A 21,425-nucleotide genomic window follows, 5' to 3' on the forward strand; every position below is an offset into this window, starting at 1 on the left:
CTATACGCGAGGCTTTGGATCAAAAACAGTTTGCTGGTGGAGAGTTTGTTGATTTGTAAAAAGCATTTGACACTGTCAACCATGAAATTTTATTATCAGCTATATCATTATGGTGTAAGGGGAATTGCTCTGAACTGGTTCAAGTCATATCTAAACCATCGTTCGCAAATTGTTACTATTGATAATTCTCATCCACTACTAAGTTTACGTCTATAAGTGTTCCTCAGGGTTCAATTCTGGGTCCCCTTCTTTTCCTTATCTACATAAATGATTTAAACATATATGTTAAGTGCTTGAAAGTGTATCATTTTGCTAATGACACCAACCTCCTAATTGTAGATATGTCTTTAAAAAAGCTAAATAAGTACCTAAATAAATGACCTGGCATCACTGGTTTAATGGTTGCGATAAAACAAAATATCTTTGAATGTTAAAAAAACCGAATTAGTTTTATTTAAATCTCAAGGCAAAAAAATTACCAAAAAACTTGATTTTAGAATTTGTGGTTAAAAAATAAATATTGTAGATAAAATAAAATATCTAGACATTATTTGATGAAAATCTTTTGTTTATTTAACAAATTAAATCCATATCAAACAAGTCGAGGAAATGGAATGCTTACCAAAATAAGGCATTTTGTGAATTACGAAACCCTTATGAATATTTGGCATGCTAATTTTAATTCCCATCTACGCTATGGTTGTAAGATATAGGGACAAAGTTCATCCATTTATAAAAAAAAAAACTTTTAAATTTCCAGAATAAATCATTAAGAATAATTCACTTTCAACCAAGCAGTTTTAGTTCTGGCATACTATATAATCTTTCTAAAATTTTAAAGCTTGACGAACTTATCTACTTATTTAACTGTGTACTTGTACGGAACATTGTCCACAATAATATGCCCAGCTGCTTCACTAGCTATTTTAAATTCACAAATGATATTCATAATTATAACTTAGGTCTGTATCTTATTGTAGTCTCTCTATGCCTTAAAAACAAACACATAAGTATGGCATAAGGTCAATCAAGTATCAATCGATTCACTGTTGGAACTCTCTTTCTATTGAAAGTAAAAAAATATTCTCTAAAATGACAAATAGAAATGCTTTCAAAACCCATGTAAAAATGTTTATCCTCAAAAAAAAATTAATCAATGAACTATCATTTATGTAGTCATCCCCTAGTTATTCTCTAGAGCTAAATTTTTAATAAAATAAAAGTATAAAACTCATAAATAAAAATATAAAACCCCTAAACTAGAAATAAAAATATAAAACTCATAAAAAAAATAATAATAAAGCTCTGAAAATAAAACATAAAAAATATATAAATATTCATTTAGTCTTAACTAAATACCCTCATTTTCATCATCCTGTAAAGTTTATATGGCTCTAGAGTTTGTAGCATTGTTATTAAACCATGTAACATGTAATAAATAAAAAAATAAACAATAAACTATTTTCTATGCAACCGTTCCCCGCTTAGTTCTCTATAAAAAAATTTTTTATTGCAATGCATATATCAATATTTCTATTTCCTTCTAAAATACAATGCTACAAAAATTCTGATACATAACAAAACTCTCCTAGGACTTTTACATCTCCAACTCTTCTTTCCAAGTCCTTAAACTTCTCTCAATTTCTTTTCTCCTTTTTATCTGTTATAATTTTTTTGTTATTAATATTATTATGATTTTTGTATTTTTTATTTTGCATTATTATTAATGATAGTCATTATTTCCTAAAAATGTTTTATTTTGGTTATAGTAGTAAAAATATATATAGATTATACTGTTATATATTACTGTATTTAATATTATTTTTACTATTATTATTATTATTATTATTATTATTATGCTATAATTTATACCATCATAGTTTTTTACACGTCATAAGTTTATAACTGTTTGTCAAGACAGCTGTAATAGCAGGCTACTAGTTTAACAATGTCAACACAATTTTAGCAAAATAAATATGTTTTTTTTAATTCAATTTTTTAAATTCATTTTTTTACACTCTCTGAAAGTAATTATTCTGAGTGATTAGAATTAAATAAAAGACATTTCTGCAAAAAAATAAGTGCTCAAAAAACTGAATATAAGATTATATGGTACGCTTAGACTTATTGCTGATAGTTGTTTAAAACTATTACATTGCTGTATATTTAATACAAGCTTTGAATTTATAACTGCATACACAAAACTTGTAATATTGTAAATTTTTAAAAACTCATCATGTATATTTTTTTAAATTTGTGTAATTTATTTAGTTTGTTTATGGATAGTGTTACCATGCCCTCTACTACTATCCGCCATTTTCATATATTGAACTACTCTAGTGATGGTGTTGTGTAGCTTTCAGCAATTTTTACTCCTTCAACTCCACCAGTGAATCAGTAAAATTACAGTTAAATTATGACTGATATCTTTATGCATATTTAATTTGCAAAAAAAGATAAATGAAATTTATTAAAACTATACATATCCTATTTATTATCATTTTTAAAACATATTTTATATTGAATTGCTATCTTAAAGTGTTGCAAAAACATATTTTATATTGAATTGCTATCTTAAAGTGTTGCAAAAGTATAGTTTACCAATTATAATACATAGTATTCAGATAAACATTTGTTAAACTACAAATTTTTTTTTTCGGTCTTCTGACGCCCATTACAATAAAAAGGGTTGTTTTTGTTTTATAACCTTGTGAATTTGATGCTTAAAGTTGTCAAAGAGTGCTACTCTGGTACCCCAAAAATTATAGTTCAGTAAATCAAATTGTACTTGATCTTAAAATAATACTTGTCTAACTTTTTTTTCTCATTTGGCTATCAGGTTATATGGTTTTGATTACCATATTATATATATTTTTCAAGGATGAAAACTTAAGTATAAAACAATATTTTTAAAACATGCATAAAGTAATTAAACCAATATCTTTGTTAACAATATTCAGGAAAAAAAAATAAAAAGTGCAAAAATTACAGTTTCTTAAAAGAGTTTGATATTACATGAGTAGCAACTTGTAATTTTATCCTATAGTACAGGCCCGTATGAACAAAAATTTTATGGGGGGGGGGGCAGTACTACCCCGAAATAGTTCTGAAAACCTTTTTTTTTAATAATTTTTCATTAAAAATTGTTTCTACTGCCTCTGCTGCCCCGGCCCCCCCCCCCCGGGTTGCTATATGACTGTAGTAAATGAAGAATATCACAACTTAGAAGCAGAAATGATATTGCAACAAAAAAGAATAATAAAAGTTATTTTTAGGCTAAATTTTTCAAGTGATTTTGGAATTTATTTTTATATGTTAAAATAAATCCCAAAATCACTTAAAAATTTTTTATAAACCTATAAAGTTCATAATGAAATATATAAACTCATCATAGGAAGAGGAAGTGTTTTCAGGAAGTCAAGTAATTATATGTTGATTTTTCTCCTTCTAACATGCAAACTATTAAAAATTGAAAGTAATCTTATATCTGCATGATAAACAAGTCACATTCCATAGTGACTTTTTTTTTTATCCTAAAAGTAATTCACTTCCAACCAGACTGAAAGCAATCAATATATAAGTTAAAAGTTAACAGAAAAAAAAAAAGATTTCTTTCTTTTCTGGCTCGGCAGCTAAAGCAGGTCTAACTAAATTTACAATATACTTTTAGACCTTGTTTAAAATAGAAACGATGTTGTTTGAAAAACCAGCGCAAATAAAACAACAGCATTCCATACAGTCAATAAGAGATTTATAAAAGTAATAAATAGAATCTGGAGTATATATATATATTTTTTTTGTTATTCACCTCCTCAAGGCCGAGAAGGCCACTACAGATGAGGAGGCTACTTACTAGTGGTTATAATCCTCTCTCAACTCTATAACTCCGAAACACGAACCTTGAGGAACAAGGCCGCTGCGCGGAGAAACAAGTTGAGCGCGGTACTACCAGAGACGTGGTGGGGATCGAACTCGGAACGTCTCGCTTATGAAGCGAGCTCTTTACCACTACACCACTACCTACTATGAAAGGTGAGCAAAATAAATAGATGCAGCCTCAGCAGATGCCGACTTTACAATCGATTGTATATATATGTTTCTATTAGAGGTTATTAGTTAAGGATCTAAAAGATGTAAAGTAGAGAATGTAAGAAGTTAATTAGATCTTTAACATATGTTTAGTGAAAAGATCCTTTTAAACTAGTACTTTTTTCTTGAGAAAGGTGATGCCTTCTTGTTTTGCTTTGAAATGAGCTAATATCAAATCTTCATTCAGTATGTTCATCATAATGAATAAATTTATAGGCAATAACCAAAATATAGTAATATCTTTTGTACTTTGCCACCATATGATATTAATGTCCTCCTTTTTGAGTAGGAGAGCACAGTGTGGAATTATAACTCAGATTTTTAGTGATATAGATACAGCAAAAACAATTTTTCAATAAGAAAATAAAAGATTTTTGATATAACTTTTTATATGTATGTATATAAAATAATGCAGGTTTTAAGTTATATGTAAATATTCAGTTGTTTACTTTCAGTTTTTGTTGTCCATTTTGGTGCATGTCAAGATGAAATCTGCTATCTAAACGCAACAGAGGTAATGACATTTTCTAATTATATTTTCTATAAATCTAAAGATTTTAAAACTGATGTTCAATGTATATCTATATACAACGCTTTAAAGCAATATGTTGTTCAACATCGAAATTTTTTATGTCTCAATTACCTAGCTTTAAATTATGCATTTTTGGACATACCCTATATGTATATATATATATAATTTTAAACGTTTTTTTGACATTCTATTCTTTTATTAAAGCGTCAAGTTCTACTTCTAATTCTGCGCATTTCGCTTTTCCAATTGCATTGCAATGTTTAATTTGTCTTAATGTCCATTCATTTGTTTGTCAAACAATTTGGCAAACAAAAATCAAAACAATAAAAGTTAAAGCAAAATTTTATTCCATTTAAAACTAACTGTTCTCAAAATTGTAAAATATTTTGAGTGTTGTTGTTGTTCTAAATAGCAGCAAAAGAACTAAAAAACTTAAAAAAGTAAAGATCTATTCTTTTTTAATTAAAACATTTTTAACTTAGCACAATTTGCCTTTGCCAGTTTTTGCTACGCTCTTTTAACAACAACAGGACTAAAATTGAATTGCGATATTTGTTTTGAAAAATGACTTCAATTTCAGCAAAGAAAAAATGGAAATTCTCAAGCAGTATGAAAAATAAGTATTCATGCTTTGCTAATGGGTGCAGCGAAAATGAGGCAAAGTGTACAATTTGTAATATTTATTTGTTCGTCACTAACAAAGTAGTTACTAAGAGAGCTACGTTAAGAGCCGTAAAAACCTAGTCAAAGTTTCAGCGTCATCTAATAAGTTGACGTCCTTTTTTCAACCTAAAACTTAAAGATTTGCAGAAAACCCACGCAGGTGAAGCAACTTTGGGATTTCATATAATGTTATAAAGAATAAACGACAAAGTAAAATATTAACTAATATTTTACTTTGTCGTTTATTCTCATCCAGTGATTTTTGTTTGTCAAATTGTTTGACAAATGAATGAATGGACATTAAGACAAAATAAACATTGCAATGCAATTGGAAAAGCGAAATGCGCAGAGTTAGAAGTAAAACTTGAGCTTTAATAAAAGAATAGAATGTCAAAAAAACGTTTAAAATTATATACATATAAAGTGTGTCCGAAAATGCATAATTTAAAGCTAGTACCGTGGCTAAAGCGTCAGTCTCTCACCCCCCCCCCCGCCACTATAAAAATCCATTAGCCCCGTAATTTCCTAAAATCCTTCCGTTATAAGGTTTTACTAAAATTAAGTATGCCCTCCTTTTGGCTTTTCTCTGAAGTTTGAAGTCATAAAATTCTCATTATTTTTTAAAGACATTAATTTTTTTTTAAATTACTACAATAATATTAATTACTGCAAAATGAGCTAAATGTTATTTAACTGCATTTTTATTATTACTATAAGGGAATGTTTATTTTCTTTTATTTTTTTTATTATATTAAATAATTAAATTTAATATTGCATTCTTAAAAATGTTTGATATTCATAAATTTCTCTCTTTTTTCAACATTTGTATAAATGAATTAAAATATGTTAAATTTTTGAATTTTTAAAATAATTATTTCTTAAATTTCTAATTGTTCAAAAATACTAGGTTTGTTAAAAAAATGCATTTGAAAGTAGAGATTGTAGTATGTGGAAAATTTTGTACATAGCCTATGTTCGACCTCATCTTGAATTTGAGGCTTCAGCAAGTCTGCCAAATCTAGCTGAAATTTCAATGCTTGAACAAGTTCAACACAGGGCCACGAAAATACCTTACTCAAATCGAATGCTTTGTTATAAAAGCGGCTAGTTAGAATGGGTTTAACGACATTAAATCTTAGAAGAAAACGAGGAGACTTGATTCACTTATGCAAGATATTGAACCATTTAGAGTATGCCAATCAGGGATGCAGAGTCCCAAAAGGACTCCGGCTTTATATCTCTAGTTTTTCCAAGTCTGTAGTGTCCAGAAGCTCTAAACATGTTTGTTGACTTATGATCTGCTATAAGAAAATAATTCATGAGATTTAATGACTTGAAACTTATTGTTTTTAAATCCAGAGTCCTGAAGTCCCGGAGTCCTTGTCGCCATTATACAAATGGACTCCGGGTTCAAAATATAATTGTTCCTCTAACCTAAAAGTCTTAATCTTTTTCCTATCAGTAGTCCATAAACTTATTTATATTTTTAGAGCTCCTGAATACCAAAAACTAGGATAAAGTAATCTTTTTGTGACTTTCAAATCCGGAATCCTTTTTGGGACTCCACATCCCTGATGCCAATATTAATGACAAACCAGTCTTAAAGTCAAATGTTGAATTAGATGACCCATGTTCCTCAACTAGAGGTCACAAATATAAAATCAGGATGCAGTGTTTCACCCTTTGCGAAATAAATGACTTTCGAGCATCGGTTAGCTCAAGAATACATTTCTTCTCAAACAGAGTGTTCCAAATTTGAAACAAACTTCCAGATATTGTTGTAGAGGTCGATCTCAGCTCAACAATCTCAGCTAATGGGTAAGATTGAGGTGGTTCATACCCCCCGATAAATTAATAATTTCAATCTAATAATTTAATAATCTAATAATTTCAAGTGCAATTTTTAGTTAACCTATATAAATCAATGAACAATTTTCAATAAAATAAAAAATTAATATTATATATATTTTTTGCCTCATTTGTTCATACTTTTGTGCTTAAAATGAAAAAATTTAAATCTGCGATTAAACAAGAAAGGCTTGCTTTTTGAACTTAAAATTTTCAGGCTGTCATTGTTATGTAGGAGTTAAAGTTGCATAGGAGTTAAAGCAGTTTCAGAAATTTCCTACTTGTTACAAAAATTATTACAAAAAATGTAAAAAAAGGCAAAAATTTAAAAAGGGTGTGTATAAATAAAGCTATAAAATCTAGACTTTTTTAAATTTTGTCTTGGTTCTGCTTCAACTCCTTTACAAAAACACTACAACTATACCCTGAAAATTTCAAATCATTCGGATTATCAGATCAAAAGATATTTAAAATATAAAATCGAAAATAACTTATAAAAGAAAATAGGTTAAATCTAAAAAACAAAGAAAAAAATGTAATAAAACAATTAATAAGCCCCAGCTGCATAAGCTGGTAGAGTTTATTTTGCTTTTCATCATCTGCAAATCCTTTCCTAATGGCTCTCAGTTTCTTTCTACGTTCAGTTCCCTTTTTAGTACACTTTTTATTCATTAATTTTAACCTTTAATTGTTCATTTTGGAAGCATTATTGATTAAAAAACAATTACACAGTATACCAAGCTTATTATAAACAGATTCCAGTCCAATTATTCCATCATTAAATTCAAGAATATCTGAAAATACAGATAATTCTAGTACTTTCTTAGATACAAACACACTTTTAGGGCACTTTTTCCAAATCACATTCAATGACTCGTTATTATTTTGTGTTTGTCCATGTAAGCATTTGTTAAGCAGTTCATCTTTTGAAAGATCTTGTAATATAGGTGTCAGAAGAGATTTAATAGATAGTGGCATACTTAGTTTTTTTTATATGTTGATTTTTTAGTAATTTTGTTGACAAATACAATAAATGGGTGTCCACGTACAATAAATGGGTGGTGTGCCTGGCAATCAGACATGTCTGATTGCCAGGCACACCACCCATTTATTGTACGTGGACAAAATTGATGACGAGATATTTCATCAAAAATTTCACAATTGTGAAATAAAACTGCCCATATAGCTTTTTTCATGGCATATACATTATCAATATTTTGTCTTATTGCCATTCCAAAATAATTTTGCAATGTATTAATTGCTTTAAGCGTAAGCCTGCCTTTTCCTCCTAACATCATTCCATCGCAAAGAACTTTTTGCTTATATTCTTGAATCAATATTCTACATCGTGTGCCCATTCTCTTCTGAAAATGTCCAACACATTCCAGTTTTTGTATATGAATGTTATCACCATAAGGTTTTGAAGATACACCCTCTTTGTATGAAGAGGTATCCCCATCCCCTAAGTAAGACGTATACCTTGATAAATGTTTTTCAATAATACACTTAAAAACAACAATGTTACCAGCAGGCTCCATTCTACCTGAGCTGCCAATGTGGTTTATTTGACAGTCATAGTTTGCTTTCCATTCTTGATATCCTGGTTTATTGCAATTCTTACTCCACATACTACATCCTTTGCATATTTTAGACAAAACATGGGCATCTATACATTTACCATTTTCTAAAGAAATAGCAGTTACGACACCGTTTGCAGATGTATGACCACGCTTTTGCCAGGTCCCATCAACAGATATTTGGCAGTCCATTACTGGCTCACACCAGTTTATTTTTTTTGAAATTAAACAATGACTTTCTTGTGCTGCTTTAAATGAAGAACTATTAGCAACTTTTTGATATGATATGTATATCATTGATATGAATATATCATTGAGTCGATTATATCGTTGAAGAGAAATACACTGTGGCATATTTATCAAGATGCTAAATTTTCTAACTGACTGATAACCTCTACTAATTTCACGAAAAGCCATTACAACTTGTATATTTATTGCAAAAGGTGGTTCTTTTACTTTATCTTTCTCTACAGTTTTACAAGGTTTTGAAGAACGAATTTTTTTATTCCACACACAAGTTTTACAAAGCAACTTAAGTTCATAGAAAATCCATATCGCTTATCAAGATTGTTTTCAAGAATCAAAATAGAACCACACTCTAGACATTTACCAACATCAGCTATGATATCTTTGAGAATAGCAAAGTTTACAAGAATATTATATTCATCACTTGGAAGATCTATCATAGGTTTAGTAATACTACTTATTTTTTTAAAACTTGCAGAGACATTTTTATTGAATGGCAACAGCTGTTTTTTTGGAAGGTCTGCCGTGTGTTGGTTACCACAAAACTTTCTTTTATGTTTTGAAAGAGTTCATCTAGGCATAATTGAATTAATTTTTTCTAAATTTAAACACACTTGATCTATTTTTATTTGGAATATATAACAAAAAAAGCAATAAGCAAATGAGAATCACTTGGCAAATGTAAATAAACAACTCTAATTTCATGTGGCTAAAAATGTTATTTCAAAGTATGGATTATAAATAAGTATTGTCTTGCTTCTTCAGCTTTAATAAACTTGATAATTCAAGTTTTCAAGCATAAAATGGAATTTATTTTAATATTAAGGAGTTGTTGCCATGGTGTTGCTAAGGGCGTGATTTTTATAGGGTTGCCTAAAAATGAATTTTAGTTGGCATATTCAATATTTTTAATAATTCCAATAATATATAAATTTATTATAAAATTTTGCATAGAAAAAATCAAAAATTTTTTAAAATGATTTTTGACCAAAAATGGGGGTATGAACCACCTTAACGCAGTTTTATCACTAACTAACTATATGTATATATATATATATATATATATATATATATATATATATATATATATATATACATATATATATATTATGTTATATATATTATTATATTATTATATTATTATATTATCTATATTTATATATATATATATATATATATATATATATATATATATATATATATATATATATATATATATGTATATATATATATATATATTTATGTATGTATATATATAGATATATAGGTATATATCTATATATCTATATCTATAGATATATATATATATATATATATATATATATATATATATATATATATTTTATATATATATATATATATATATATATATATATATATATATATATATATATATATATATATATATATATATATATATATCTATGTGTATATGTGTATGTATAATTTATCTATGTGTATATGTGTATGTGTAATTATATATCTTTATGTAGTAGTCAAAGACCTTAACAGTAAAAAAAGTCTCTTTCAACTCTTTTTTTAACATTTAAGCGACATCAACAGTTAAGCAACCTTTTAATGTCGTTCAAAAGTTAAAACAATTAAAAAAATGCGGAAAAACATTAGGTTTTATTGTTTTTCAAAAAACCGCAATAATAATGAGTAGAAAATTTTTTTATGTAATGGTATTTTTGTTTTTGTTTTTTTTATTGTTTTATAATATTTTTAATGCAAGAAACGTTGCTACATCAACTGACAAATAGCTAAAACATGCGCGTGCTTCTACATTGATTACCTTATAGCCTGCTGGTAAAAGGAAGTGCTGCTGCATCAACTATCCTGTAGCCTGCTGCTAGAAGGGAGTGTTGCTACATTGACTATCTTATAGCCTGCTGCTACAAGGAAGTGTCTCTACATGTACTAAAGATTTGGTTTGGGCTAGCAATCTATCATTAAAAAAAATATCTTAATTCAAATTTTTAAACCTTTTCTGGTCTGATTTATTAGCATTCGCTTTAAAACTACAGTATATATATATATATATATATATATATATATATATATATATATATATATATATATATATATATATATATATATATATATATATGTATTTATATTGAGCTGACCAACGTCCTCCTATTTATGTAAGAGAGCGCAGCGCCAAAGGTAATTAAAACTAAGATTTTTACGGCGCTCTTCTACATAAAAAGGAGGACGTTGGTTACCTTATTTGTATATATATATATATATATATATATATATATATATATATATATATATATATATATATATATATATATATATATATATATATATATATGTATATATATGTATATATATATATATATATATATATGTATGTATGTATATATAAATATTTATATATATATATGTATATATATATATATATATATGTATATATATATATATATATATATATATATATATATATATATATATATATATATATATTATATATGTATAAATTTATAAACAAAGGAAAGAAAGCTTTTAATGGTACTAATAGTTTCATGCCTAAAGGCAAATATTAGACATGTAATACAAATCAAAAAACATTTAAAATAAAGTTACATTGAAGCGTACTCTGTCATCATAACAACAAACATCAAAAAGAAAAAAAGAAAAATCTAAAAATGTCTGCTTAATCACTTGTATCAAATTTTACAAGAAGAAATTTGCTTTTATGTCTACACTTTGATACTAAGTCATTCCTCTTATTCAATAAGTTATCATTGGTGTAAGATATTATGGCATAAACTTTTCATAAAGACATGAGTTGCATCATTTTATCAAGGGATTGTAAGATATACAACATTTTACAAATTTCCATTCAATATCGTATTTACTCCTCTTTCTTTTAACCTCCACACTTCTTAGATAATTCAGTATCGTTTTTGGTATTAAATGATTTTGTATGATTTGCATATCTAAGTTTGAATGCAGTTTCACTCACTTCAAAATACACTTTTTCTTGCCTTTTCTGGAGTGCCTGGGTATAAAGTGGCTTGATACCTTGATAAGGCTGATGATTTATATATATATATATATATATATATATATATATATATATATATATGTATGTAATGCTCTATTAAATAGAAAATAGAAAATCCTGTTTATTTAGGTGAATCCATAAAGATTTTTTCAGAAAATTTTCTAAATACTAAATTAACGGAAAAATATGTCAGGAAAAAGGAAGTTAAAAAGCATGCTGCTGAAGTCCTAAAAGTACTTTGCATTCGATTTGATGGGAAGCAGGATATCACTTCTGATAACACTGGTCTGCGACATAAAAATTGTTTCAAATTTAATAAGTGATTTTTATAGTATTTTCAACGCTGATTTTGGGAAAAGTAGTGAAAAATTCCATCACGTTCAGTTATTTCACAAACTGCTTGTCTAGTTTTAGCTTTTTTTTTTTTATATAAATAGTTCAGTACTCTAGTAAGTTTGAATCTTGGTTTTTAAGATCTCCACAAAATGTTGTTTAGCATAAAGTACAAGTTGTTTTATGGACAATGACAACCAGAGGATGTATAAACTCACCAGATTGCTTCTGCTACGTTTGTGATAACTATATCATTAAAAAGCGACAAAGAAACATCTCTGATTTTGTTAAAAAAGGTATATTTTGCCTATTTTGGTATAAAGTTAGGCGATCAAGATAAGTCTTGGGCTCCACACAAAGGTTGTTCAATATGTGTTAAAGAACTGAGGCAATGGTTTCAAGGTAAAAAGCAGTCCTTACGTAATGGAATACCAATGGTTTGGAGGGAGCCCAAAAGTCATAGTGATGACTGTTATTTTTGTTCTTGCAATCTACAAAATTTCAATTTGAAAAACAAAAAGGATATTTCTTACCCTAACATTCAATCAACCATTCGCCTTATTCCTCATGGGCCTAAAGTACCAATACCCACTCCTTTAAATTCTTTCAATGATATTTTAGATGATCACAAAACATTGGCTCAGCAAGGTGATAATGAAAAAGACAGTGATTGCTACGATCCTGGCACAACTGATCCCATTCCATTCTTACAATCTGAACTGAATGATTTAATTAGAGATCTAGGTCTTCCTAAAGACTCGGCAGAAGTTTTAGGATCTAGATTGAAAGATGAAAATATGTTGGCTCCGGGTATGTCCTTTTCTTGGTATCAATCAAAGGAAAAATAATTTGTATCTTTTTTCTCTCAAGAAGGTGACCTGGTATTTTGCAGTGATGTTCCTGGACTTATGGTATGTTTTAAAATAGAATATGCTTCTAATGAGTGGAGACTTTTTATCAATTTATCAAAAAGAAGCCTTAAAGCAGTACTTCTGCACAATGGCAATAAGTATGCTTCTATGCCAGTTGGACATTCGGTGCACTTAAAAGAATGTTATGAAAACCTTGAACTGGTTTTAAATAAACCTAGCTACTCAGACCACTTATTGACACTGCAGGGATTTTAAAGTTATTTCAAAGCTGCTTGGTCAACAAAGTGGCTATAAAAAGTTCCCTTGCTTTCACTGTGAATGGGACAGTTGAGGCAGAAAGCAGCACTACATAAAAAAAGTTTGGCCCTTGAGAAAAACCTTAGAAGTAGGGGTTAAAAATGTTGAGAGAAAAAGCCTTGTGGATCCCAAAAAGGTGTTACTTCCACCACTTCACATTAAGTTGGGGCTGATGAAACAATTTTTTAAGGTATTGCCAAAAGACTTTCAAAGATCTTTGTGGGCAGTTTCCTGGTTTATCCAAGGTACCAGACATTAAAATACTTATCAGAGATTCTAATTTTGTGGACAAAATGGAAACAAAAGAAAAGGCAGCATGGACATCCTTTAAATTAGTTGTTACTAGTTTCCTAGGAAACAACAAAGATCCAAACTACAAGACCATTGTCACAGACATGCTAAACAGCTTTAAGAAGCTGGGCTGTAACATGAGCATTAAAGTTCATTTTCTCCATTCACATCTTGATTACTTCCCTGCAAACCTTAGTGATATAAGTGAAGAGCAAGGTGAAAGATTTCACCAAGACATCAAGGAAATGGAAAGAAGATATCAGGGAAGGTGGAATGTCAACATGATAGCGGACTACTGCTGTATGTTGAAGAGAGATGATACTGAATGATTCCACAGCTGGAAAAGCAATAAAAGAAGCTTCAACAGAAAGCAAAAATGTTATTATAAGGACTTATAAGCTGAAAGAGAACTGAAAGTGTTCTTGAAATATTGTTTAGAAGGTGATTTACACATAAAATAAAATTCTCTAAGATTTGAAAAATGTGAAAAATTGGTCGAATTTTGTTATTTTACTCCAAAATAATCCCTTTTTTGTGAGAAAACCTGACATCAAATCATCAACCACTCAAGCAGCGGTTGTTTGCGATGGTACTGTGAATAACACAGGTCAACACAATAGAGTAATCAAAAAATTAAAAAAAGGCCTTGGGAGAACATTGCAATGGTTGGTCTGCTTGTTACATGCAAATGAACTACCTTTTAGAATCAATTTCTCCGTTCTGGGTTGTGGTTGTTCAACAGATCCAGCTACTTTAACAGGTAAACTAGGCATTACACTAAATTTTGATCCAAAAGATTTAGTTATTGTAAACCTTATACATATACCTGGTAAAGTTGAGGATGTAAGTGTTGATGTTAAAAAAGATTTTGAGTCTAATCAGATATACCTTCTCAAAGCATGCTTAGCTGTTTAGCTAGGATCAAATATTGTTCACTGAACATTTACTATAGAATACTGCTTGCGATCAAATATTGTACCTCCAAACTACTATGTCTTCAAATTTTTTATTTATATATTTTTTTAACCATTAAATTTATCGTAATTATCTCTTATTTAAAAGTGAAAATTATTAATCATTAGTAAAATTTCAGTTAAAAGAATTGATATGTTTGAATCAAAATTAATATTAAAACAATAGTAAATAAGTTTATTTAACGCTTATGTTTTGTATGCGAATAGATATTTTTGTATAATATATTATATTTATATATAGACAATAACTATTTTTTATATAATATATTACATTATATATAGACAATAACTATTTAACTACAAGGTGAATAATAGACAAACAAGATTTAAGCATTTTTTAAGCATAATTACTTTTCTTTTTACTATACTGTACACTATAGATTAAAAATTGTTTGAAGTATTTTTAAAAATTTAATAACTACTCAAGTTAAAATTACTAAAATATACGTAATGTTTAAAATATTTTAAAATGTTTTCAATAAATATTTACAAATAGTCTAATATTTGCAACTTCAATGCTAAATAATGTCTTCAAAAAAATTTAAACAACTCTATGTATGTATGTATGTATGTATGTATGTATGTATGTATGTATGTATGTATGTATGTATGTATGTATGTATGTATATATATATGTATATATATATATATATATGTAAATATATATATATATGTATACATACATGGCCTGTTCTAGGAAAAAAATGTGGGCAGCGGTACCCCCTCGTTTCGGCAAACATTAGCGGAAAATCGGCTTTTTTTTTGCAAAAAAAAACAGTTTATCATTAAAAATGTAAAGAAAAAAAAAGGTCCTCAAATTTTAATTTGGGTGGCGCCCAAATACGGTCGATGCTGTCGAAAACGGTATATATTAGCCCCTGACAAATATATATATACATATATATATATATACATATATATATATACATATATATATATACATATATATATATATATATATATATATATATATATATATATATATATATATATACATATATATATATATACATATATATATATATATATATATATATATATATATATATACATATATATATATATATATATATATATATATATATATATATATATATATATATATATATATATATATACATATATATATATATATATATATATATATATATATACATATATATATATATATATATATATATATATATATATATATATATATATATATATATATATATATATATATATATATTATCAAGCAAAGCGTAGCAGTTTGAAGCCTAGCAGATAAAACTGTATTCTTTTGTTTGCAGCCTTGAATCTTCAACTGACACTGGTATTGTGTTCTAGCATTTTTCCCTGAAAAGTAGTTTGTTTGTTTACAAACAAAAATTTGGTAACAGTTCAATTAATAATGTTAAGAATGTAAAATATAAAGATCATATATAAAGATCATATAGTGTTATGTTTTTTTACTATAACCATCTATTATATTCTAAACAAATTAGTTGAAAAAGTTTTCAAATAATAAAAACAAATTTAGTTGTAAATCCATCACACTTATTGTGAAAGCAATTTAATTTCTTTAAAAAAAAATTATTATTTTATTATAGAGATTGCTTAAAAACACTTTTTTTTTATTGTAGAGTTGACTAAAGGAGGTGAAATTTTTATTGAAAGCTACTTATATGTAATGATTTCACTTTTCCACACTTTAATTAACAATTTAAAAAATAGTTTTTTTTTGAAACACTCTAATCATTAGACCTTCCAAAGAACTTTAAAAACAAAAAAAAATATATTAATTATTGTTATTATTTATATTATCATTATTATAAACATTTACATTTTGAAAAAAAAGGAGTTTTATCTGATTTTTAATTCATTTGTGTAAATCTTGTAAATATTGCTGAATAAAATTTATTTAAAAAACTCGTTTGAATATTATAAATGTTTTAAATTTGAATAAAAGTTAAATAAATTGTATATTGTAATATAGTTGTATATAAATATATAGGTTTAAATTTTTATTTTTAATTCAGGTAGACACATTCATTCAAAATTTAAACATGGCTGCAAATGACCCCATGCAGTTCTTTTTAAAAGAGTTTTTTAATAATTCCATGAATCTGATATCTCTTTGCTCATCAATGATTAAATCTGAAACAAATAATGTAAACTCCACAATTGATAACATGTTTTATATGTGCCAAATGTTAAACACAACCCAAAATGAATCTTATGCTTGCACTGATGATGGCTACTGCGTGAATCTTGATCAAAGTATCATTGACAGCTATTCAGATTGGCAGTGCACTGACACTGATGTATGCGATGGTCTTTTAGTTGCCTTAGTTTTGGTATGTATTTTAAAAGAATTAAGTTATGTTTTAGTTTTTCTTATTTATTTTGTTCGAAAACATTTAATGATGGTTTTTACTTTTTAAATTTTCTGTTTATTTCAAATTTTTAAATTTTTATTTATAATATATTTGCAATATTGTTATATATATAATTTCTTATTGAAATCACAAATAATCAGATTTAAATTGGTAAATTTTATAAAAGAAGATAAAGTTGTGTGCTATTTTATGGTTAGTATATATTTCAACCTGCAGCTTAAACAGTTAGTTTACACAAACAACTTATGGTTCCCATATTAAAATTAAGGAATTTTTTAAATACAAAAAAATTACGTAAATATAATTGTGGCTTAAGTTAAGTAGAAATAAAGTATTTTTAATTTTAAAGTCATTGTAAAAAATTATAATTTTTAAAAATCCTAAATGATTACTAAAAATGTGATTGAATGTATCAAGATAATATTGGGGATGAGACAAATGTGCTGTGAAAACTGATTATGACTATTATGATATTGCTGATTATAACTAAGAATAAAAATAGAGTTTATAAAATGGTTCACCCTCTAGCATTGTGCGGTATTAACCATGGTCATCACAATAATAAATTAAACTACAGTCATAAAGAATTATTTAAAAAAGACAAATTTAATTACCATTGCACGATATTTTATGAATTAATTCAAAGATTTGAAAATAAATGAATGTTGCAAAGGAATACTTATGCAAGTTGGACATTAATAAGACAACTGGAATGAACAAAGTTCACTCAAAAGTTCAAAGGAGTTCAAGTTTGCTTTAGCCAAACCATGATCATTAATGTTTAATAGATTTGAAACAAGTAAATTCTTAAAGTTATGGTCATTTTGCTAATATCACTCCACTGTTAAAAAATAGTAACAAATTAAACCCAAGCAACTATGTATTTTGAACATCTGTTGTTTGCAAAGTCACGGAAAGGATAATTAAAGATAAAATGATGAAATATTTAGTAGAAAATAATTTAATCAATAAAAACTAATAAAAGTTGTGTGACAAGCTGATTGGAATCTTTAAATATCATCACAAGTTCAATAGATAATGGTGGAATAATTCATGTTTTATTTCTAGACTTTGCCAAAGCAGTTGGTTCAGTTGATCACAAAAAAATATGGTTAAAATTAGATGCTCTTAGTTTTAAATCAAATAATCGGACTGGTGCCAGTGATTTTAAATTAACAGTCTGCAAAGAGTGGTGATAAGAAATAATAAATCAGAATAGGAAGAGGTTGTGAGTGGAGTAAAAATCAGTGCTAGAACTACTATTATTTGTAGCCTATATTAATGATATCTCAAATCAAACTGTAAAGGTTTTGCTGATGATATTAAAAATCTTAGAGCAATAAAAAATGATAATGACATTAATGAACATCAACAAGATATAGACTTACCAATGGAATGATTGAATGAGTGGTTGATGAAAATCAACTAATAAATGTGTAAGATCAATAAACGTGTAAGATTTGATGCCAATTTCTTCATACCATGGTTTGACATAATAGGAATGAAACAATACAAATTTTCAATGAACAATACAGCTTTAGTGTACACAAGTATGGAAAAGAACTTAGGGTGTATATTTAAGGCAATTTGGAATGGAAACATATAAATTAGTGATCAACTGAAGATCTGTTTTAATTTCTGCCAAAATTTCTACTTACAAAACTTCTACCGAAATTTTTGAAGGAATGAACTGATACCGAAATTTAGGTTTCTGTACTTTTTATTCTCTAAGAAGCAAAATTTCTGTTGAAAAACACACAGAAAACTGAAAATTTTGTGTGGTTTTAAATTTTCACTAAATTTAGAAAATTAATTATTTTTGACTATTTTCTTAAAATATTTTATAACTTCTAAATGAAATTTTAAGCCCATTGTTCACAAATTAGTTAATCATCCTCCAGGAACATTTCAAAACATGCTGTCACTACAGACTTAAACTTTTGAAGGGCATCGATTCCAAAAACTTGAAAAGCAGATTCTGACTCAGCAAATTCTTTTGAGAATATCTATATTGTTGAGTAACTTGTGGCAAGCATTGCCTGCTATTTGCCCACCATGATATGGGTCTTGTTGGATGTGATGAGCTGAGGGCCATCTGAAAGTACTAGGCCAAACTTCCGTCAAAGCTTTGTACATGTGATTTACCACACCAAGAAGTAGATAATGTTCCATAGGTAGAATTAGTTCCAAGATGAGTTTGTTTTTAGATCCAAACATAATGGCTCATGGACTACATTGCCATGACATCAAAAAGACTATCTTTTTAATGTCATGATCAGACTTAAGAAACTCTTGATAACAGGCAACAAGTGGCCAGGTGTTCTCAATGATCCTGATTGGTATAGGTGCTTTTATTGTATTTTATGTTGCACCACAAGCAAGGTTAGAACTTGCGTGCTTTTTTAATTCATATATAATGTCTAGTTTTACGTCAATGAGACAACAAAGTTGACAGAGTAAAAATTGATCATTGATAAAATGTCTCACATTTTCAAAGTTTTCTGGTAGATCTTTTGAAATTGCTACAAATATTTAGCACTTGACACTTGGCTATCCTTTCAGTTAAAAAATTTTTATTTTGTGCTGACTTCAAATCACAGTGAGAATCTAACTCAATGATGCTAAACAACACTTTAAATTCAGACAGCTGTGTGCCAAAGGCTTCAAATTTAACATTAAATTTTGCTCAAATATCAACAAGAAATTGGCATCAAATATCAACAGAGTTAGTGGCACAATCTTAATGCCACTGACTCTGTTGATATTTGATGCCAATTTCTTCATACTATGGTTTGACAGTGCTGTAGTCAGCTAAACTTGTACAAAATCTTCAGTTTTGATTCCAATTACAGGAAAAAAGTTTCTAGCCCTTGAGCTTCCTAAAAAAGAAACAATTTTAAGTATCTTTTTGTTTAATTTTAAGGTTCACAATGAACGTCATTTTATACCTGTCTTAATCTGACTTAACTGTCAACTTGGAAGTGCTTGAGGTTGTCAAAGTATTGCTGACCTTGTTTCTATATTTTCCTTTAAAACCTTTGTGTTAAATTTTTTTGCTGACCTGGTGCTGACCTCTAAAAGATTAAGGTCAGCAAATTATTACTGACTTCATTTTTCATAATCCAATTTTGATCTCTTGTTGCTGGTTTGAATTTAACAGATGTGAAAGCAAATGGTTTCCACAAAGGTGGAAAAGCAACATCTTTTCCTTCATCTTTGCTCTTTAAAATTTGTTCGAAACGGGTCTTAAATCCTTCTTGGCACTCTGGTATTACTTTAATCAAGATTTGTATGGTAGTACTCAAAGATTTTGTTAGCAAAGAGTCAACTTACATAAACACTTTTTCATGCACATTAGACAAACTGATTTCCTTTAATTTTGATTTTTGGCAAAATTAAGCACTTTAAAAAATTTTTTAAAATGTGAAAAACTGCTTTTATTTGTATACTTGGATATTTACTTGTATGTTTGAAGTAATAAATATTGATTTTTGAATGTTTTTGAATGCTTTAAAAGTGAAAATTTTGAAAAACTGTCAATTTGCCCTATTGTGCAAAATGGTAAAAACTTAAAATCAAATTTGTTTTCTATGATGGTTGTTAGCCATTTTGTACAACAGTGCTGTTTTTCCCTTTTGTTTTTTTAACTCTACTGTTATAATCATATTTAGTTAATTTTCTTTTTAAGTCCAAAGTTCTTTGTTGCAATTTTCTTTAAAATTTTCATCTTTTTTTTTTTTTAGTTTGGTGATTTTTTTTCTTTTTCAGCTAACTGGTCATCTTTAGCTTGGATTTCTTTTTCAAAGTTGACACACATTTTTCTACAGATTAAAAATCAGCTTTTAATTTAATTTTCTTTTCCTCAACAACATCTTTTCGCCTTATCGCCCAAGCCAAAGAATTTTCCTGCAGCAGATTCCACTGGCAGCGGTGGAATTTGGTGCAGGATTTGCTGCAGGAGAATGTAAATTTAATGTTTCAATATATTGTGACCGCCACACGGACTCAAGTCAGTTCTTTGAGATGGGATCGTAGGGAGATGTAAATGGGATCGTAGAGCATAGTCTGACTGCTATAAAATAAAAGTGCGGCTTTCTTAAAAGTCTCTAAATCTAAGAAAAAAAGCACATTCCACTAGTGACCTTAAAAAAAGGTTGGTTACTGTCATTATATATAAAGCTGGAACTTGACAAATTTATAAGTTTTATAAGGGCAATGAACTGAGAGGGTCAGGCTTTCAAGTACGTCAAAAAGAAATTATCCAGACTGAGTGAGGCCAGATTAAAGAAAGGTATGTTTACTG

The 21,425-nt window shown here is 27.8% G+C and overlaps 1 protein-coding gene across 2 annotated transcripts in view; it reads left to right on the forward strand.

Moving 5' to 3' along the window:
* LOC136077953 (uncharacterized) overlaps positions 1–21,425 on the forward strand; it is a 40,313-nt gene that overhangs the window by 2,791 nt on the left and 16,097 nt on the right. The window contains exons 2-3 of one of the 2 annotated variants that reach the window (XM_065792373.1): positions 4,545–4,603; positions 16,763–17,080. In XM_065792373.1, the coding sequence (XP_065648445.1) occupies positions 4,545–4,603; positions 16,763–17,080 (377 nt within the window). Of the gene's footprint in view, positions 1–4,544; positions 4,604–6,188; positions 7,103–16,762; positions 17,081–21,425 lie in introns of those variants that run through there. The other variant, XM_065792374.1, reaches the window with a different exon arrangement.

Source organism: Hydra vulgaris, chromosome 03 (assembly GCF_038396675.1).
Source record: "Hydra vulgaris chromosome 03, alternate assembly HydraT2T_AEP".
In the NCBI taxonomy this organism is placed as follows: Eukaryota; Metazoa; Cnidaria; class Hydrozoa; order Anthoathecata; family Hydridae; genus Hydra; species Hydra vulgaris.